A 22,861-nucleotide genomic window follows, 5' to 3' on the forward strand; every position below is an offset into this window, starting at 1 on the left:
CCCGTTCCAAAGCTTCTTAAGATGGAGGGTGGAGTGTAGTCCTTGCTCCGCCCTCATCTGAAGTCCAGCCAATCGCTGTTCCAGTCTTGCTGTAGACACACCCACTATGTGTATAGGAAGATCCATATCACTGCTTAAAATTTGCTCCTGCTGTCTGTGGCCCTCATCCAGAACCAGACTGATCCGAGCTCTGTTCTGCTCCAGAAGCGCCAACACACTCTATCATAAGAGGAATTCAGGGATCTTCAAATATTTTTACATTTTTATTTAAAGGTATATATGCAACCCTGGACCACAAAACTAGTCTTAAGTAGCACAGGTATATTTGTAGCAATAGCCAAAATTACATTGTATGGGTCCAAATATTTCTTTTTTCTTTTATGCCAAAAATCATTAGGATATTAAGCAAAGATCATGTTCCATGAAAATATTTAGTAAATTTTCTACCGTAAATATATTAAAACTTAATTTTTGATTAGTAATATGCATTGCTAAGAACTTCATTTGGACAATTTTAAGTGATTTTCTCAATATTTGGAATTTTTTGCACCGTCAGGTTCCAGATATTCATATATCTGTATCTCGGCCAAATATTGTCCTATCCTAACAAACCATATATAACAATGGAAAGCTTAAATTTAAATTTCAAAAAATTACCCTTATGACTGGTTTTGTGGTCAAGGATTACATATGTGTGTCGATTCACTATATAATTTTAAAGCATTACCTGATAGACAGAAATATTCTCAGTGAGCTGCTCCTCAGTTTGGTCCTTCAGAGATGTTTTGAGAAGTTGAGTCTCTAACCTCTGTAGAAGCATTTCTAACCAGGACTGATTTTCATCCCAATGAGTGCAAACCTGAAATACATCAAAGTCCTTATTAAGAGAAGAGGAGTATTAGCTAAAATATATATATATCAAAAGCTTCTGCTGGTCATTCAGTCTATCAGTTGATTTATTTATGTTCCTATCAATCCTAGGGTGACCATATGTCCTCTTTTACCCGGACATGTCCTCCTTTTTGGCTAAAAAATTATGTCCGGTGGGATTTTGTAAAATATCATAAAATGTCCGGGTTTTTTACCTCTTTTCACTGACCGTCATTAATTTAACACTTTAAATGCAGCCACTGCCCACCGGCATTATTCTGAGGTACCTGTCTGATGACGTGAAAGACCCAATTGTCAAAACAAAACAAACGAGGAGCTGCGCTGCAGAGTCATAGAGAAACAGAGTTGCGACACTCTTTGATCTCGCCGCCACACGGTCACGTGGTTCATGGAGCGCTCAATAGTTCCAAACAACTCCGCGCTGTCAATGTGTTTGAATGGGTTTAAGTAGGATAGACAGCAGTTTTTCTATATTTGCAGAAATTTCGAGTAATTATTAACACATAATGTGCATTGATTGAGTTTATTGATAACTACTCTGAATACGCTTTACAATCACATTTTATTCTGGGGAGTGATAAAGAGACATAATTAATATGTTCTCATACTCTTTGGCAGTCAAATGTGACCAAACACCTTAAGTGTGACTTTTATTCAATTAAATAATTGCAATATATAGTTAAGTTCTATTTAGTTAATATTTTGAGGAGTTTACTAAATAATATACGCAATAATGATCCTGACCATTTAAAAGATAACATTTTCTAATATAGTATATATATTACAGTTAGTGTAAAATTAAAGTTAGTTAAATACATTTGAATGTGTATTTGGACATGATCAAACACTCATTTTTAAAAAAAATAAACATTAATTTTTTTATGTGCTTCGATTTAACGATTTAATGTTAAATAAAAAAGTAATTCACTCGTGTTATTTTATGATATTCAAATATACAACATAAGTGAATATTATAAAGGGAAAGCAAATGTGGCATTTAACATAACAGAAAAGATGAAATAGTGTTTAAAAAAAAACACAAGGCAACCAATTGTATTCAGCATACATTTACAAGTCAAGCCCATCCTGGGGAGGGTGTCCTCTTTTTGGATTCTCAGAATATGGTCACCCTAATCAATCCCATTCATTTCTCCTTGGTTGATTCAGCTTTTCACACAGAAAAATGGTAATAAGTGTCATTCCACATCATTTCTGGATTCCTCATTGTCATACCTGCAGCGCTGAGTGCAGTACTGTTCCGACAGCCTGAGCCTGCTGCAGGACACTGAACACTTCCTGTTCCATCTCAGACACTGCAGTCTCCCAACCAGAGGAGGCGCTGTCTGGCATCCGCACACTCAGTTGTTGCAGTCTCCTCAGGTGGGCACCCAGAGACAGGAAAAACGCCTGTAGGTTTACAAAGTTAGGGAGGTGACTGAGAGATTGCAGGCCTTGTAATGATTCTATATTGTGTGTGATTCATGTATTTGTGTAGCTGATTTACTTATTTGTTTAAGCCTTTTTTGTTTGTTTACCGTGTGTGTGTTGAGGTGTGTCTGTATCTGTGCTGGATTCCTGAGCTCCAGCTGAGAGTTGCAGGTGAGTTTCTCTTTTCCAATAGTCAGGAGCATCTGCAGACCCTTCAGTATTTTTTCACTCATCTTCTGCTCATCTAGACTCCACTGCGCAGCTCCACAGCGCTGCTCTAGATCGCTCCATACACTGTCCAGTACTTCCTAGAGAGTGTATATTACAATTTAAAATGTAAGTTATTCCTGTGATGGCAAAGCTGAATTTTCAGCAGCCATTACTCCAGTCTTCCGTGTCACATGATCCGTCACAAATTATTCTCATATGCTGATCTGGTGCTTAAGAAACATTTCTTATAATTTGTTGTACAGTTGTACTGCTTAATATTTTCATACTGGCACTAATAAATGGCAATTTTGATAATGCTTGCTTGCTACCAGAAACTAAATTGCAGTTTGAAAGGCATTATATAGTAAATTCTTAATGGTGCACATCCATACCTCCAGTGTGCTGATCTGCTGTGTGAGGGATGAAGGCTGATCTTGACTCTCTGTCTCTTCTCTAAGTGCTGCCAGCTCTCTTTCACTCTGCTCAGCTTCCTGTTTCCATCCAGTGATGGCCTTCATATGGAATCACAAGTACAGAATGGTCAAATTCTTAGAATTTAGGCACAATGAACACCCAATGCTGTTATACAACATACATTTGAATTCAAAAGTTTACATACACCTTGCAGAATCTGCAAAATGTTAATTATTTTACCAAAATAAGAGGGATCATACAAAATTCATGTTATTTTTTATTTAGTACTGACCTGAATGAGATTTCACATAAAAGACGTTTACATATAGTCCACAAGAGAAAATAATAGTTACATTTTAAAAAATGACCCTGTTTAAGTTGACATACACTCGATTCTTAATACTGTATTGTTACCTGAGTGATCCACAGCTGTGTTTGTTTTTGTTTAGTGATAGTTGTTCATGAATCCCTTGTTTGCCCTGAACAGTTAACTGCCTGCTGTTCTTTAGAAAATTCTTAGGTTTTTCAGCATTTTTGTGTATTTGAACCCTTTTCAACAATGACTGTATGATTTTAAGATCCATCTTTTTACACTGAGAACAACTGAGGGACTCATATGTAAGTATTATAGAAGGTTCAAACGCTCACTGATGCTTCAGAAGGAAACACAATACATTAAGAAAACTTTTGAATTTGATAATCAGGGTAAATTTAACTTATTTTGTCTTATGGGAAACATGGTGTATGTAAACTTTTGACTTCAACTGTATCTGCACTCTTGAAATGATGCATTTCTGCAAAACATCACAATTCTACAAAACTGTAGAATCTTAAAATACAGAGATGTAAAGCGCCACTGAAGTCAGCAAATTTACAAAGAAGACATCCGCATTTTTTTCTTGCAGATATGTTGCAGAATGTTATTTCTCTAGTAGTATTTAATCTTCACACACAGGAAGTGTTATTCATGGGCTCATGGGCTTACCTGCAGCTGTGTGTGAAGGTCATGGTGGGTTTCTCCATTAGTTGTAGAGTGAAAGGTTGATGTGTTAGTTAGTACTGAGTCATGCAGGTCTTTCACTCTCTTCTGCAGGGTTTGACACACAAAGAAATATTACAATTTAGTACAAAAAAGATTAAAATATGAGTAGACCTTAAATACTTCTAGCTCATCTTAAATCCAGAGATCGATTTATGGGATTAAACATAAGACTGAAGAGATCATTATGTCTGACATTATGAAGACACAAGTTTATTCATAACAAACAAGTGAGTATTGGTGACAGTTATGAAGGCGAGACATCCGAACTTTTGGGGGTGTTAAAACCTGCAAAAATGTAACTGCTGACATATACAGTAACACTTTAAACACATAAGCATCACTTTTTTAGTGTGTCTAGATCACCTAAAAATGAAAATTCTGGCATTACTTACTCCCCCTCATGTCATTCCAAACCCTGAATACCATAGTTCATCTTCAAACACAAATTAGAAATTTTTTGATAAAATCCGAGATGTTTCTGACCCTGCATAGACAGCAATGGTACTACCGTGTTCAAGGCCCAGAAAGGTAGTAAGGACATTGTTAAAATAGTCCAATTTTATGAAGCTTTGAGAATACTTTTTGTGCTCAAAGAAAAAAAAAAATCTCTTTCTTGTCAGTCCTCGCCACACATTAACGACAGTATCTTGAACATGGTAGTTGTGTTACAGTCTATACAGGGTCAGAAAGCTCTTGGATTTCATCAGAATATCTTTTTGTGAAAGGTCTTACAGGTTTGGAACAACACGAGGGTGAGTAATTAATGACATAATTTTCATTTTTGGGTGAACTAATCCTTTAAACTGCAGGCGAATTTTTAATTGACTGCACATACATCTCATCAGTTTGTGTTGGTTACAATGTGATAAAAAACTAACCTGCAGCTGAGTCGTGTGTTTCATTCGTTCCTGTAGCTGCTCCTGTTTCTCAGCAAGAGTCTTTTGAATGTCACATACACGCTGCGTCAGCAGGTCGAAACAAGTGGAGGTCTCTGATATCACTGAGCCTGAACCTAACAACTTTAAGACCTCTGACCCCTGGGAGGTCAAGATGGCACCCAAGGAGGACAGCTCTGCAGATAAACCCTATAAATCAGAGAAGAAATGAGGAGGGATGGATGGATGGATGGATGGACAGACAGACTGATGGTGGTCTGACGGATGGCTGAATACCTGTAGCTGTTGAAGCTGGTTTAGTATGTCAGTGTTTAAGGTTGCTGGCTGAAACATGAGAGTGTGTGTGAGAGAGCTGAGAATCAGATCCACTCCACTTAACGCCTCAAACAGACCTTCATCTAAAGACTGATGATCCTGCACACAGACACACAGACAGATCAGTTAAATATATTTCTGCTACAGTTGTGGCCAAAATTATTAGAACACTAGTAGTTTCACGAGCTAAAAAATGGTTTTATGTCAGTTATTTCTCTTTTGCTGTAGTGTGTCAGTAGGAAATATCAGTTTACATTTGCAAACATTCATTTTGCCATTAATTGTAATAATCCAGTGCACAAGGAGTCTGGCAACAGTCAGTGCTCCACACAGAGATCTAATCTCATCATAATCCAGTCTGTCTGGAATGTCATGAAGAAACAGAACAAACTGAGACAGACTAAATCCAGAAGAACTGTGGCAACGTCTCCAAGATGCTTCAAGAGACCTACCTGCAAAGCTACAATACTGTTAAAAGTTTTAGATTTAAGATTTTAGATTAAAAATAATGGCATGAATAGATTTTCTTCATCAGTTTACTTCTATTAACTAAATTAAATCAACATTTGATGTGACCATACTTTGCGTTTAAAGCAGCTTTTTCCCTAGGTGCACTTGCACATAGTTTTTCAGGTAGCTTTGCAGGTAGGTCTCTTAAAGCATCTTGAAGACGTTGCCACAGTTCTTCTGGATTTAAAACTGGCTGTTTTCAGACTCCTTGCGCAAACAAAATCTCACTGGATTATTACAATTAATGGAAAAATGAATGTTTGGAAATGTAAATTGATATTTCCTACTGACACACTACAGCAAAAGATAGAAATAACTGGCTTAAAACTTTTTTAACTGGTGAAAATACTAGCGTTCTAATAATTTTGGCCACCGCTGTATATCTATGTTGGACGATACTGACTGAGTGTGTACTCTGATCTTGAAGAACGAGTGTGCATCATGCTGTCTATTTCATAAACAGACATATGCGATAGGATATGTGTTTGTTATTGACACCTGTGTATCTGCTGAGTTTTGCAGTTCTTCAAGTTGTGAGATGTTGGATTGAATCTCCTGCAGACAGAGAGAAACAGCAGCTCCGCTCCACAAACACACAGATGAAGCGAGGATCTGTTCAAACACACACACAAATAAATTAGACTGATTAAGTATTACAATGTTCTTTGCTTAAAATCTTCAAATAAACATTCAGGAAAAAATTCAAGAGTGTTCAGACCTCAGATGGATCCTGATCTTTATTTCCATCTTGCTCGGTCTCTGCTGTCTTGGTCAATCTGCTGCATAGATGTGTCCACTTCCTCTGAATTGCTAAATCCACTTCCTGTACCTTGTCTTCGTTTGCCTGCGAGGGGCTACAGACACCAGGGAGTGTTATATGGTTACAAAGTGTAGATGTATACTGTATTTGTACAAATAAAGGTGTGTATTTAGATACCCTGCATGTTCGTCTGCGCTCTGGCTGTGTGTTCGGGCTTTGCTGCCTTGAATTGCGATAGCTTTAGTTAGATCTCTCTGCTCATTCAATCCATGCTCCAATTCCTAAAACACAGAGAGTTAAAGAGCAAGGTGCAATGAAAATGATGGACTGACATGACTTGTAAAATTCTTAGAAGCATTAGAAAGGAACAATTTTTATTTCATTTAAATTTTATTTTAACCTGAAATTTTAAATGAAAAATATACACTACTTTAAAATTTTGGGGTCAGTAGGATTTTTTATTCAGCAAGGATACATTAAATTGATCGAAAGTGACAGTCAAGACATTTATAATGACAAATATTTCTTTTTCAAATAAAGGCTGCTCTTTTGTACTTTTTATTCATCAAAGAATCCTAAATGTATCACATTTTCAATATTAGGCAGTTTTTTTTAAATAATTAATGACTACTTGGGCACCAAATCAGCATATTAAAATGATTTCTGAAGGATCATGTGGCTATTGGCTGCTTAAAATTCAGCTTTGTCATCACAGTTAAAAATACATTTTAATATATATTGAAATAAGTGAATGTATTTCATATTGTAGTAATATTTCACAATATTACAGTTTTTCCAGATTTAATTGTATATTTGATCAAATAAAAGCAACCTTGGTGAACATTAAAAAAATCATACCAACCCACCAAAATAAAGTCTGCATTAATGTTAGAGTGAAGGCAAGAAAAAACGAATTCCACTAGGCTAGTAAAAAAAATATATGTGTGACCCAGAACCACAAAACCAGTCATAAGGGTCAATTTTTTTTGAAAATCTGGAATCTGAGAGTGCAAAAAATCTAAACACAGAGAAAATCGCCTTTAAAGTTGTCCAAATGAAGTTCTTATTAATGCATATTACTAATCAAAAGTTATGTTTTTACATATGTGACCCTGGACCACAAAACCAGTCTTAAGTCGCTGGGGTATATTTGTAGCAATAGCCAAAAATACATTGCATGGGTCAAAATTTTTGATTTTTCTTTTATGCCAAAAATAAAAGTAAAGATCATGTTCCATGAAGATTTTTTTGTAAAATTCCTACTGTAAACATATCAAAATGTAATTTTTGATTTGTAATATGCATTGTTAAGAACCTAATTTGGACAACTTTAAAGGTGATTTTCTCAGTCTTTTTGATTTTTTTGCATCCTCAGATTTCTGATTTCAAATAGATGTATCTCAGTCAAATATTGTCCTATCCTAACAAACCATACATCAATAGAAAGCTTATTTATGATGTATAAATCTCAGTTTTGTCAAATTTAACCTTATGACTGGTTTTGTGGTCCAGGGTCACATATTTATGGTAGGAAATTTACTAAATATCTTCATGGAACATGATCTTTACCTAATATCCTAATTATTTTTTGGCATTAAATAAAAAGAGATAATTTTGACCCATGCAATGTATTGTTGGCTATTGCTACAAATAAACCTGTACTACTTATGACTATTTTTGTGGTCCAGGGTCACATATTGTGTTGTTACACCCTGAAGAGACACAATATATGTTAGAAATATTAATATTTAAAGTGTGTATATGAATGTGTGTTACCTTCTGTTGTTGAAGGCTGCTCTGTCTGAACAGTTTGGTTCTGGAAGAACTCAACATGTCTTGCACACTGCTGCTGCGTGTCAACCTGGCCTGAAGTGGGCGCTGACTCTCAACATGCACCTGCAGATAAAGAGAGACAGAAACAACACCTCAGACAGCCCTATTTTCACAGCTCAAACCCAGGCACTTTGCAGCCTCTCGCTAGCAACACTTCTAGATTTAATACCTCCGAATCTGCAAATGTGAAAATCAGCTGCAATTAACATGCTAATGATCACTTTCTGTCATCACATGCAATCTGTTCATTAAGTTCCTCACAACACCTGGATTACACTGTCCCTAGCATAAAAAACAAGACATTTTTCGGTTGGTAACAGACTAAATTTCGGATATATTAGTGTATGTGTGTGTACCTGAACTTCGCCGTGTCTCTCTTGCAGCTCTAATTGGACCGTAACCAGTCTGTTCTTCAGCAGCTGGAGTTTGGTGTTGAGCGATTCAGCCTCATGTTGCTCCTGTTCTTTCAATCCACACACAGGAAGACTGGAGACCCTCTGTTCAATCTCCACCAGAATTGTCTAGATGGATGAAAAAAATACAACACACTCAACTAAACAACCAATACACTCATAGTGACAACAAGCAGTTACAAAAAGAAACAGCGACTGAAGCTGAGGTTCACAATAGAGAAAATACAATCATTCAAACGTTATAAACACCATAAAGATCAGAGTCCACCTTAGAGACTGAACTAGCAGAGCTGAGAGGCAGATGACAGATGTTTAATGCCCCATTTGACACATTTTACACAAGGCTCGTTCTTAGAAAAACAAATATGAACAAAAATCTCATTAATAATCCAACACACAGACTTTAGATTGGGAGTGATCAATGTTTGTCTACCTGTACATACTACAGCAAACACTGAGCGCATAGAGCACATCATTTGTCTTTCCAGCACAACTTGATGATGATTCCTCGATTATTATAACTTGATGGGACAGTTCATTAAAAAAATTACAATTACGTCATTATTTACTCAGTCTCATTTGTTCAAAACCTGTATGAATTTCTTTCTTCTCTGGAACATGAAAATATACAGGTGCATCTCAATAAATTTGAATGTTGTGAAAAAAATCATTTATTTCGGTAATTCAACTCAAATTGTGAAACCCTTGTATTAATTAAATTGAATGCAAACAGACTAAAGTAGTCTTTGGTTCTTTTAATTGTGATGATTTTGGCTCACATTTAACAAAAACCCACCAATTCACTATCTTAACAAATTAGAATATGTGACCCTGGACCACAAAACCAGTCATAAGGTTAAATTTGACAAAACTGAGATTTATACATCATATGAAAGCTCAACAAATAAGCTTTCTATTGATGTATGGTTTGTTAGGATAGGACAATATTTGACTGAGATACATCTATTTGAAATCAGAAATCTGAGGATGCAAAAAAATCAAAAAGACTGAGAAAATCACCTTTAAAGTTGTCCAAATTAGGTTCTTAACAATGCATATTACAAATCAAAAATTACATTTTGATATGTTTACAGTAGGAATTTTACAAAAAATCTTCATGGAACATGAACTTTACTTAATTTCTTAATGATTTTTGGCATAAAAGAAAAATCAATAATTTTGACCCATGCAATGTATTTTTGGCTATTGCTACAAATATACCCCAGCGACTTAAGACTGGTTTTGTGGTCCAGGGTCACATATGGTGAAATGCTAATCAGCTAATCAACTCAAAACACCTGCAAAGGTTTCCTGAGCCTTCAAAATGGTCTCTCAGTTTGGTTCACTAGGCTACACAATCTTGGGGAAGACTGCTGATCTGACAGTCGGGTAAAATTGATTCAAGAATTTTGGTGAACTTCACAAGTGTTTGCTGCAAAAAAAAGCAGCAGCTCATTTGCATTTAAAGGAACATGCACGAAAACAGCATTTCTGCTTCTGATATAGGCATTTTCAAAATTATATAATAAATTATCTGTGGGGTATTTTGAACTGAAACTTCACAGACACATTCTGGAGACATATGACACTTATATTACATATTGTAAAAAGGAGCATTATAGGCTTCTTTAAGAAAAGAAGCCAATGGTCATCAAAACTGTTTGGTACCAAAATATCTTTGTGTTTCCACAGTAGAGAATAAGTTAAGCAGGTATTTATAAAAGCCTGTTTAAGCCATGGAATAAAAAATAAAAAGGTTATTAGGAATTTTTATATTTGTCACAAATCACACTTTTTTTCCAGGCAATTCTGTATATATAAACTCGCAATTCTGAGGAAAAAAGTCAGAATTATGTGTTTGCATTTCGCAATTTATATTTTGCAATTCTGTTTTTTTTTTCTGAAAAAATCCTAAATTTAGAGATCGAAAATCAGAATATGGAGAAAAAAGTTTGAATTGTGATATGAAATGTAATCCCCTTGTAGAAACAAACTTTCATAGGTTTCAAATTACATGAGTAAATAATCACAAAATTTTCATGTTTGGGTGAACTATTCCTTTAACACCTTGACCAGAACCAAACGTATACAAATGGTCAGATATATTTTCCGACAAGCTGACTGATTTCGCCATAAGATGGCTGTTGGTGTGTTTGAGTGGTATTTCTAACAGTTTAACAGGTCAGTGTGCTGGAGCTCAGCTGAATCTCTGAATCTTTGATGAAGGAGTCACGTTACACACACACACACACACACACACACACACACACACACAGGCGAGTGTACTGCATATCTGGTTCAACCACTTTAAAATGAAGCCACGTCTATATATAAAAAGTAAATGGTGCACATCACATCCTGTTGCCCATTCCTTCTGGGATCCAAAGTAAATTTGCATGGCCAAAGTCTAGCTAGCATGACTGGCGGAAGCTAGTAAACCTCACTTACAGCAAACCACATCAGTAATATTAGCTCTAACTGCTTTAATAAGACACATGACCTCCTCCAAACAACCGAATAAAACTGAAAGTTCAATGCCAAGCTCAATAAATCAGCAGAGCGAAAATACCTGTTGTGATTTTAAGCTTTAAGACACACTGAAACAAACTAAATGATTTAATTTTAAATTGAAAACTTATAAGGAACCTGTAGAAAACATATTCATTGCCAGCTTGCTTTCTGCGTTTAACTTTAATCTAAATGAAAGTGAGCGCTCAATGACTAAAAATGTGTGCAGAGACAGTTTCCTTAAGAAAAGAGAAGTTGAAATTCATGACGCATTGACATGCTCATGCATCTGAAATACAGCGCTCTGTGGTTTTGAAGACATGCTAATGCATGTCATGTGTATAATATGTTTTTGTGTTTAAAAGAGAATAAAATAGGTTGAAAGAGAGAAAGGAAAGAAAAAAACAAGCACAGATATGTCTTCACTCCACCCCAAAAGTAAATAACAGACTTGTATTATTTGGTTCATTGAGATATGATGTACTGCCCACTCACTTACTGTACATTTGTATTTTCAATATTTATAAACACAAATTATAAGGATTTAACTGTAGTGATTCGGTTCAAAGATTTAACTGCAGTGATTTAGCATTAAGAGCTAAAGCAGTTATCCATCATCAAAAAAGACCAAAAAATGGTTTGCGTAATCACTGAAACTAATCTACTCTTATCTAGTCTCTAAACTAATCTAATCTGCTCACTGATAAGTATTTTTGTACACTGAAAATATTATTCTAAATAAATAATACATTTTCAGTCTAACCAAAATTCTAATAATATTTCAAATAAATTTTGACAAAAGTGACTCCATTGTGTTTAAATGCACATCATGAGATCTGAGCTTGTGACCTGTGATTACTGTCATCGGCAAATACTTTGATCTCAGAGCAGTAAAAGAGTTCACAGTTGTAAAACACTGCAGAAACAGACAGACAATGAAAGAGCAAGGCACAATAAAAAAGACAGACTTGATTATATAAAATTATTATTGATTATATACTTGATTATTTTAAAGTTTTACTCAGTGACCTCTTACAGACAGAAACATTAGAAGAAGACAGCATGATAGTGTCAGATTGATCTGTAATGATCATGGCAGGTTTAAAAGCAACTTCATTTTGAACAGAGCTGAGAATATAACCAGCCTCAATGTGTGACAGATCTCAGCTCTGAGCACTTCCTGTCCTGCTGAGTCAGCATCAGCAACAACAGTAAGGTGAGGGTATATGTGTGCGTGCGTTTTGTCAATTAATTTTTAAGTCAATATAGTTTTTAGTTATTTTTATTTCGGTTGTAGTCATTTTAGTACATTCATTATTTAAATGAGTCTTGTGCCTTGGCTGAAGTTTTCATTAGTGCAGAGATAAATCAAATATTAAAACATTTCCTTGACCTTTGAAATGCCGGTATATATGTGTGTGTGTGTGTGTGTGTGTGTGTGTGTGTGTGATCACCTGGCAGTTGTGAAGTTGTTGTTCAATGCAGTGCTGCATTGCTGCGTCCTGTACTTGCTGTCTCGACCCCTCAAGGCTGACCTGTGCTCTCTCCAGACACACCTCCAGTTGCTCAGCCCTCTCACGGCAGTCATGGAGCAGCCTGTCACCAGTCAACCATCCACCTGAGCTCCCAGCTTCACCTTCGGCCTGGACAATCATACACAACAGAAGCTCAGAGCCAGATGTACATAAGGAGAGAAAAGAAAATCACGAGGCAGGGTAAAGGTAAAGACAGATGTACAGACGAAAGAGAGAGAGAGAGAGAGAGAGAGAGAGAGAGAGAGAGAGAGCACACCTGCTCTGGCTGACTGCAGCAGAAACAGTGAGTACACAGCAGCACAAACTCACACACAAACAACACACACTGGGTGTGTCCTCTGATCCAGAGACAAACAAACTTTCACACTCTCACACTGCTTTCTTTCTCTCTTAGTTTCTGTTTCCCACCGGTTTAACCCTTTGTTTGTTTCTCTACCCCTTGGTGCAGTCTCTGTCTCAATAAACTGTCTCAGCTTTCATACCAGTCATTTGTCATCTAGCCTCTCTCTCTCTCTCTCTCTGTCTGCCCCTGGTTTACTCCACCCACCTGCGGCTACAACTATTTCCTGGAATGTCGTCACTTTCGAGGGCAGCTTGTGTGACCAGGAACACTCTCACACACACTTAAAGAAGGAACTATACTTTTGCCTTGCTCTGCCTCAAATGGCCTAGATTATTTTTCATACTTCATACAATTCTATTACCTTAAAACCATGATTTTGTCCCTATCCGATGTCACAGAACTTTTTGGTATTACTGCAATTCATAGATTTAACTTTTTTTTCTTCCATCCTGTATATATCAGAAATATAGCCACACAGATTAGACGGGACTGAATATAATAATTTGAGAATCAACCACCGTAACCTCAAATGGTGAACCTCAAATCTGAATATTGGAAACGTTTCCCCCTCAATGTCTCTGGTGGTTATGAACTCTTTTCTTGATTTTTTGCACTATGAATACATGTTTTCAAAAATCCAAACTTCCTTCCCAGTCCAGTTAAATTTTGCATTTTGCAAATATGCAAAATGACTAACTTTTTGACGTCAGACAGACATATTTCAACACTTGACTGCCCCTACTTACGTTTATTCTGTGTTCAGAAGGGGTAAGCTAATGAGGAAGTAGGATTTCTACTGGAAACACCAGAAGGACTAATGATAATGATGTTTATTTTTAACTTCAGCTCATTTAATATGCAAAGAGGGCATTTACATAAGTATTAAAGGCACAGCCTCACTGCTCTACTGCACTGTAAAAAGTTTTCACCAGATTCAACTTAAAAACCAAAGTTCAGCAGCTGCCTTAAGTTTTTAAGTTAAATCAGCGTAAAACTACAAGTCATTTTAACTTATTACAATCAAAATTAGTTGATTTAACTTGTGAGCTTAAATGACTTAAGTTGATTTAACTTAACATTTTAAGGCAGCTGCTAAACTTACGTTTTTAAGTTGAAACTGGTGAAAACTTTTTACAGTGTGTAATGATAAGTAAGATATCCTAAATGAACTAAATTCTGACATTTTGATAAAAAACAAAACATAAGTAGACATTAGCCTTTAATTTTACATATTTTCTGCATATGGGTGGATTCCTGACTTTGTGCAGAGTTTGTTTAACAGATAGCAGTGTTGGGAAAAGTTACTTTTAAAAGTAATGCATTACAATATTGAGTTGCTACATAAAAAAAGTAACTAATTGAGTTACTTTTTATGGAAAGTAATTTATTATGTTACTTTTGCGTTACTTTTTGTAAAGTGGGCTGGGCTTGCTCATTTGTTTTTAATAATAAAAACCCAAAAGTTAAATTTTCAGCAACTGTAAGGGTCCTTTCATTTATTTAAAAATTAAACTAATATTCAATGCAAACTTAAAAGTAATGCGTTACTTTACTAGTTACTTAAAAAAGTAATCTGATTACATAACTCAGATTACTTGTAATGCATTACTCCAACACTGGCAACTGTAAGGACCCTTTTATTAAATTTATTTGAAAAAGTAACTTTAATATTCAATGTAAATTTAAAAGTAATGCGTTACTTTACTAGTTACTTGGAAAAAGTAATCCGATTACGTAACTTGCGTTACTTGTAATATTTTACTCCAACACTGACAGACAGCAATAGTAATAATACTAAATATTAATAAGATTAATCATAGTACACGTCAAGCTGTTATTTATTATTAATCAACAATTAATAATTAATGCAAAGGTAAATTCCTGTTACTGAATCCAATCTTTGAAATCACAGACTGCAAGAATAGCACTGCATAAGCTATTCTAGTGTAAGACACAGAAATAAATATTTCTCCTTTGGATATGCAAAGAGAAATGTGCAGGTAAAATGCAACACACTCAGATTTACTAGAGTTTGAAGTCAGCAGGTGAGTGAGTTGATGTGCAAGGTGTGAGTCAGTGGGGTAAGATTCACTAACAACATCTGTGCTTACCAAAGATGCCACTGGCTCTGTCTTCTCCAGGCAAGGCTTGACTGTAATTGTTGTGTGTGTGTCATGTGTGCTTCTGCTGTCTAAACTATGGTCTTGTGCATTTGATGGAGTGCATAAATGGTGCTCTGGTGGTTTGGCTGATGCTGTATTGGTGGGTTTTGTGGAGCTCAGGCTCTGAGGCACAAAGGGGTTTTTCTCTAAGCGAGCCTGTTGACTGAGTGCAGAATATATTTCTGAAACTACCACAAGTTTTTCACTTGTGGAATCACCCAGCTCTTTATCAGAGGCCATGACCTTAGATGAGTCTTGTGTTTCTGTAGATGGGGCTTGTGACTCTGAATGATTTTTTGTGTTGTCTATGAGTGTGATGTGTGTCAGTGTGAGTGTGTGATTGGTGTGTGGCGTCTGTTCCCCCCTCCATGCACCCTGCTCCTGACACAGACAGAGAAAGAGAGAGACGAGCGAAGTGTGAATTTTTTGTTGGAATTTATTTGTTTTCAGACTTGAATGACGGTGATCACACAGGAGGTATGGGAGGGAGAGACCAGGTGAACGTGCACAGGTGTGTATAAGAGTCAGTGCGTTTACATGGCACAAAAAGACAAAATACTAAACATAAATAACATAAATCATATCCTGCTATTCGTCTAATATTCTTAAGAAGGAAAAAGCTTACTTCTAAAGAATGTATCATGTAAACAACAATCGATCATGAAAAACAATAAATTAATCATAATACACATGCACTTAGACATTACTGTGCAGACTGAGCAGCCATCGATTAGCAGATTTTTAATCTTCACGTTACATTTGTTTCACTCCACGAAACAAATCTGTTTGACAAACCTTTCATAGCTTGAAAAAACACTGCTATACAAAACCATACATGCCATATAAAAGATTTTCAAATCTTTTTGTTATCATAGTATTGTATTTAGTAACTAAAAGTCAAGGAGAAGATACCATGCAATGGAAAAATACACAGATTTTCCTGCTGAACAAAAATCAAGACATATAATGCAATAATTACACTTAAATGTGGAAAATAGTACTAACGAAAAGTAGGTGTGTTCAAAATTTTGACTGGTAGTGTATAATGATATTTGTAAAGAAAATAATTTTATATCAGATGGAAACTGGCGGGGTAACTGCGCAGCATAAAAAATAGTGGTTTTAAAGCATTTAGGTGCAGTTATTTTGATCGTTGCTCTGAAAAATTTTGTAGGTGAAATTTCTGCTTAAAATTGGCATAGTGAAGAATTGCCTGATGGACCTTTGGTGGCAGAAAGAAATGTCCTTATTTCCTTATCAAGTTCAGATTTGGTGAATTTAACAATTCGTAACACCGGCCAATAGCAAGCCTCTTGGTTTGGCAGTAACATCTGTGTGGAGAATTATAACATTGTAAACGAGCAAATAGGTCCACAGTGAGGTGCTCATTCTGGCAGTGTCTATTTAGCCATTTTTCCATAACACTGTACTTCAATATTAGAAACAGATGAATAAAACACTATTTAGAAAGCAATCATTTAGGGCTGGTTTGTTTGCAAGCTGGCAGAATAGTTTATTTAGCAAAATTCAGTTGAGCAACTGTAAGTGTGAAAGCATCTTTATATTCTAGTCGATTATAATGAGATCCGCTTTTATTTGTGCAACACCGCACACATCTGGTGTAGACACGGTGTAACATGTAAACACTGATATTATAGAAATAGACATAATTTCATAATGCTCTTTGGTATAAGAATGTTCTCTCTCTTGATCTACAAAATAGCATAGACACTCCCCAAGAAGTTGCTTAAAGCCCTGTCATACATTGATTTGCTTGATTTATATAAAACTGTTTAGCTTTATTTTATACTTGTTTGTTCTTCTGAGCCCAATTCTGAACTATCTGAAGAGATTCTCTCCTCAGAAGTCGTTATTTTTACACATCTGCCATGTAAATGCACTGGGAAGAGAGCTCTAGCTCTAGAAACGTCTACATCTAGGGGTTGTAGAGGTGGGAGTTAAGACAAGGAGGTTCTGTAGGGAGAGAACTACAACTAGGAGACCAAACACCTCTGCTGGCCTCTGGAAGAGGACGTGGAGTTCTCTGTAACAGAGGACGTATTGGTTACCATGTCTGCAGGGAGAGACTGGCTTTCCACTGTGGCATCTGCTTCAGATAAAGCTTCGGACACACCTGTTCCTGAGGCCACAGATGTATCTACTTCTACCTGCAAACACAGGGAAAAAGAGGTTACTTCACATTCTCTTATATGATATTTGTTAAAAAACGCTTTTAGTGGTCGAGTTTAAAGTGGCCACTTAACACTTTTTACAGAACACAAATTAGATTTTTCTTCAGATCTTGCAAGGCAACAAGGATTTTGCCCCTCAACATATTACACATACACATTAATATGATCAAATTAAAAATGGTCATTTTTGCAGAGGCCTATCATTACCTTTGAGTCTGTTGCTTCTGCTTGCTCCAAAATCTGTTCTGTAGAAGAACCCACGTCTGTAGAAACAGTGTCCTGCACAAAAAAACATTAATGATTGGTTACCCAAATACAAAGCGACATATGTTTATGTCTTTCTTTCTTCAGTCGAAAAGAAATAAAGGTTTTTGAGGACAACATTTTAGAACTTTCCATATTGCCACAGTTTCAGTGCAGCTTCAAAGGGCTCTACACGATGCCAGCCGAGGAATAAGGATCATATCTAGCAAAACGCTCTGCCATTTTCTAAGAAAACACATAAATGTATACTTTTTAACCAAACTTGACCTCATGCATTAAGCAATCATGCACGCGTGATGTAGGTGGAATTACCGACACAGTATTTACAAAGCGAATGTGCAAATAAAGTCAAACGGCCTTTACAAAAAAAGGTAAAACAATGATATCAGACGAGTTTTTTCGCCCTATCCTACTTTTTCGAACCAGAGTACACAGACAAAGAATTAACTGCAAGTTGACCTTTCCAACATGAATATTTTTAAGAAAACAATTGTTTTGCTAGATAAGACCCTCATTCTTCGATTAGACTGCGTAGAGAACTTTGAAGCTGCATTAAAATTGAAATTTGGACCTTCAACCCGCTGGCCACTATTCAAGTCCATTAAATGTAGAAATGTTTTCTTCAAAAAACTTCAAAAAATTCTTTGCGCCTGAATAAAGAAAGACATGAACATCTTGGATGACATGGGGGTGAGTACATTATCAGTAAATTTTAATTCTGAAAGTAAACTTCTGCTTTAAGTCTAGTCTCAAACTAAAGAGTTTACAAAATAAATGTATAAAGCACAATATATTGTGCATTGTAATGATTTGTCCATGGATAAGAGTTCTCCACATTGTGTCTATGAAAACCTCTTATGCATGAGATAATCATGTGATTATCCATCACTCATGATTTAGCAAATGTCTATTTTTTTAAATGGACATTTAAACAATCTCTGTAAATATACATACATTTTAGACAGATATAAATTAGATTTGCATAATGTTTAAAATTATTCATCACGTGCCACATTTGCAAATGGAGATCACAGCACTTGTGATTCTCAAGTACAAGGAGTATCTGAAAGACAGTAAATGCAGACTCAATGAAAGAATGCAGTCATACTGCCCCCTAGAGGATGAGGAATAACATGCATGTTCTCATCTAATCAAACGGCACTGTTCAGAAAAGGTCAAATCTGAATAATCTTTATATTAAACTAAAGGGAAAAAACAAAACTGAAATGTAATGAAGCAGAATCTGGAAGAGGAAGAAACAAGAACTTGGTGAAGATGAGGATGATGATGATAAATATAGTAAAGAAAAGAACAGGATGAACAATCTAGGAAGCACAGAGTTAAGACAAAAGTTAGAAAACTATGAACCATGTGATGGAAAAAGTAAGCATGTAGAAAACATGACTGAGGAAACAGGAGGTTGCCCAGGGATGAAGTCTGACCCCTCTGCATTACCTCCACGGTCACGCTGGAGGAAGCCTCAGAATTCTGAAAGGTGGGTGACTTTTCTCTTGCTTCCTCATCCTCATGTTTTACGCAATCGACTTCGTCTTCATTAGAAGCATCTTCCTCTCCATCTTCAGATTCCTCATAGAGCTCGTCCTCTTCCTCTGACTCCTGCTGTCCCATCACATCAGAGACACACATGCACAGCAGCCAGCACAAACACAGCCATGCAACCACAGAGACACAAATAGCGTCAACTGGAGTGCAGGAGAAGATGTTTTCACAGATAGACAGATAGCAGACATGTCATGTGCTGCACTTGATGATATTAACCTCACAAATATGCAATTAAGAAGGGGTTTACAGTTGTACAGTGTGAAAAATCAGAAGTGATTACCCAGGATTACTAACTAAGGGGAAAGTTTGAACAGTGTAACATGGCAAAACTAGGTTAATAAAATCAAGCCAGCAGAACTCCAGCTTTTGAATTTGGCTGCATCAGAAATGCTAAAGATTGGTATTTTAGTTCTTGTTTAAGAATATGAACCATTATGGAGACAAATTTGTCTATAGTGAAAACTAAATATATTAAAAAATATTGCACGTCTGATTGTGTTAAAGGTGACATTAAAACACATTTTAGACTTAATATTAAAAAGTACTCCAAACTAAGTTTAATTATAAGTTTTATATCAGACTTGAGCTATATGTCAGTAAATATGTTAATAGATTTGAACTAAGCTTAGCATGAAATAAATGTATTTTAAATATTTTACTAGGGTTGTCTGCTCTAAAAGTATACACAAATTACATTTTATCTAAATTATAATCGGTCACACTACTGTTCAAAGGTTTAGGTTCAGAAGGTTTTAAGAATTGACCAAATGTGACAATATAAACATTTACAAAACCAAACACTGTTCTTTATTACTTTTTATTTATCAAAGAATCCTGAAAAAAGTATCACGATTTCCAAAAAAACATTATGTAGCATAACCATATTCAATATTAATAATAGGACATGTTTCTTGAGCACCAAATCAGCATATTAAAATTATTTATGAAGAATGATTCAATTTTATGAATTTTTAAATACATTGAAATAAGGTTATTTCAAACTGTAATAATATTTCACAATATTACTTTTTTTCGTTTTACTGTATTTTTGCTTAAATGATTTATATGCATTGGAATAAACTATTTAAAATAGTTTAAAAAGTAGATTATTGTACAAAAACTTCAAGAATATAATTATTTTCAGTATTAGTGTTTCTTACCATATGTTAAAGATACTTAAACATAAGCTTTATAAAATGATTATGTCCAGTCTATTTTGTTGTTTTGTATACATTTTTATTTTGAAGTAACTGTATTATAAAAGCAATAGTGAACTATGCATGCTTTGCCCAACAAAAGCCATTTAGCCATGATTACATACTGTACCTTTTATATATACCTTACTTCTAAATTCTCATACCTGTGTTTCTGTGAGGGTATGGCTGCTTCTCCCAGAGATCCAGCTGAGTCTCTGCTCTGGTGTGGATTGCGCCACTGTCATCAGTGTTGCTCCTGACTTTTTCAAGACATCCTCCTCTACGTGCACAATCTGAATGTGACCACTCTCCTGCACACAGGTTATAATCAGTATGCAATCATTGCCTCTGGATCATTCAATTCTAACATAATACTTTGTCCAACCTGCGTCTCTTCCTCAGTGATTGTGGGCGGGACACTGAGGTGTGGGACAGTAAGGGGTGTGACACAGAGAGGTGGGACAGATGTCTCCTGTACCTCAATGGAGTATTCTTGTGCCAGCTGAGAAGACAAATAATACTGAGCATTATGTGAACTGTGTTTGTTATGTGTGCTTATAGTATATATGCATACCTGTTCAAGTTCCAGCAGCTGTTGCTGTAGTAGTTCTGCTTTTTTGAACACTAAGAGTGTGTTTTCAGCTTTGTCAGGAAGACACAACCCATCCTTACAGTTCTGAATCTCAGCGACTGTTCTTTTCATTAAGTCAATCCTGTCTTCTGTTGCCTGCAAACACACATTAAACACCCACAGGAATCAGGTGCTTGATAGTAACTGCATTTTAGTCTTATCCAAATGTTTAAATACAAAGCAATATTCTTTACCTTTAGACAATCCTGAGTGATGTCTTCTTTGGTGGTCAGAGTAGATTTGATTTTGGCCACATCTTTCTCCATGACTTTCACCTCTGTCTCAATGGCATCCACTTCCTTAGAAACACACATGAACAGATGAAGTTCACATTTATAGATAACATAGCACTGCATTTTTATACACTCAACTATAGTTCGGGGCAAAATGAACAGTAAAAGTTAAATAAATCTGACAAAAACCTCCCTCTGGTAATATTAGATTAGTGGCGGGCTAGTATTTTCACCAGCTAAAAATTGGATTTAAGTCAGTTATTCCTAAATTTTGCTGTAGTCTGTTAGTAGGAAATATAATCTTACATTTTCAAACATTAATTTTGCCATTGATTATAATAATCCAGTGAGATTTTTGTTTGCACAAGGAGTCTGACAACAGCCAGTGCTCCACACAGAGATCTGATCTCATCATTATCCAGTCTGTCTGGAATGACATTAAACAAACTGAGACAGACTAAATCCAGAGGAACTGTGGCAATGTCTCCAAGAAACCTACCTGCAAAGCAACCTGAAAAACTATGCACAAGTGCACCAAGGGCAAAAGCTGCTTTAAACGCAAAGGATGGCCACATCAAATGTTGCTTTAATTTAGTTAATAGAAGTTAACTGATAAAGAAAATCTATTTATGACATTATTTTTTCACAGCATCTTTACACAAGTGCCTAAACCTTTAAACAGTACTGTAGCTTTGCAGGTAGGTTTCTTGAAGCATCATGGAGACGTTGCCACAGTTCTTCAGATTTAGGAGTTGTCAGACTCCTTGTGCAAGCAAAAATCTTGCTGGATTATTACAATTAATGGCAAAATTAATGTTTGGAAAAGTAAACAGTAAAATATTTCCAACTGACACACTACAGCAAAAGATAGAAATAACTGACTTGCAACCATTTTAAATTATTTTGGCCACCACTTTATATACTCATAATAATCGTAATTATTGCAAGCTTTATTTAAAAACAATAAAAGTCTATAATATATCTTCATTTATCTTATTAGACGCCGATGTGCTTACTGCTGCTGCATGCTCCAGCTGAGATAGGGGTCCCAGCAGGTTGTGCTGCATGTCTGCCACACGCCGATCAGCATTTGAGAGCTGTTCCTCTAATGGACTAACATCAAACGCACTTCCCATCTCTGTCAGCACACTGCCGAAACCCTGCAGAGTCCGTCTCATCTGAGCAGAATCATCCAGAACCATCTAAAACACACACACACACGTAGATTATTATTAGGCATGTATAACCTAATACATAAAGATCACACTCCACAGTGAGATGATGCAGGTTTCTTCAGCTGTCAGCTATGATAATGACGTTTCTGAGAATAATACCTGCAGTGCATTCACATGACTGTCCAGGCATCTGGCAGTGGTGTATGTGCAGGGTGTAGTAAGCCAAGACTGAGCCTCTGTGATCCAGCTCTGTGACCCCTTTACCATCTCCTCATGCTCCTGCAGCCAGCCACGGACCTACACGGAGAAAAAAGTTTAGATAACACACATGCTGAAGTCAACTTTTC

General features: G+C 36.0%; 1 protein-coding gene across 1 annotated transcript in view; it reads right to left on the reverse strand.

Annotated features, from left to right (window-relative positions):
* The window catches only part of LOC141325868 (nesprin-2-like), an 84,274-nt gene that overhangs the window by 38,248 nt on the left and 23,165 nt on the right, over positions 1–22,861 (reverse strand). The window contains exons 15-38 of the mRNA XM_073834595.1: positions 22,674–22,811; positions 22,356–22,541; positions 21,301–21,405; positions 21,050–21,202; positions 20,861–20,977; positions 20,640–20,786; positions 19,232–19,336; positions 17,660–17,731; positions 17,264–17,428; positions 15,210–15,641; positions 12,675–12,863; positions 8,656–8,820; positions 8,243–8,362; positions 6,644–6,747; positions 6,425–6,560; positions 6,205–6,318; positions 5,158–5,295; positions 4,864–5,070; positions 3,929–4,030; positions 2,922–3,041; positions 2,427–2,627; positions 2,125–2,298; positions 728–859; positions 2–219 (exon numbers count right to left, since the gene is read on the reverse strand). Coding sequence (XP_073690696.1) covers positions 2–219; positions 728–859; positions 2,125–2,298; positions 2,427–2,627; positions 2,922–3,041; positions 3,929–4,030; positions 4,864–5,070; positions 5,158–5,295; positions 6,205–6,318; positions 6,425–6,560; positions 6,644–6,747; positions 8,243–8,362; positions 8,656–8,820; positions 12,675–12,863; positions 15,210–15,641; positions 17,264–17,428; positions 17,660–17,731; positions 19,232–19,336; positions 20,640–20,786; positions 20,861–20,977; positions 21,050–21,202; positions 21,301–21,405; positions 22,356–22,541; positions 22,674–22,811 — 3,740 coding nt within the window. The remainder of the gene's footprint in view (position 1; positions 220–727; positions 860–2,124; positions 2,299–2,426; positions 2,628–2,921; positions 3,042–3,928; positions 4,031–4,863; positions 5,071–5,157; positions 5,296–6,204; positions 6,319–6,424; positions 6,561–6,643; positions 6,748–8,242; positions 8,363–8,655; positions 8,821–12,674; positions 12,864–15,209; positions 15,642–17,263; positions 17,429–17,659; positions 17,732–19,231; positions 19,337–20,639; positions 20,787–20,860; positions 20,978–21,049; positions 21,203–21,300; positions 21,406–22,355; positions 22,542–22,673; positions 22,812–22,861) is intronic.

The sequence above is a fragment of the Garra rufa genome, chromosome 2, assembly GCF_049309525.1.
Source record: "Garra rufa chromosome 2, GarRuf1.0, whole genome shotgun sequence".
NCBI classification, from domain to species: Eukaryota; Metazoa; Chordata; class Actinopteri; order Cypriniformes; family Cyprinidae; genus Garra; species Garra rufa.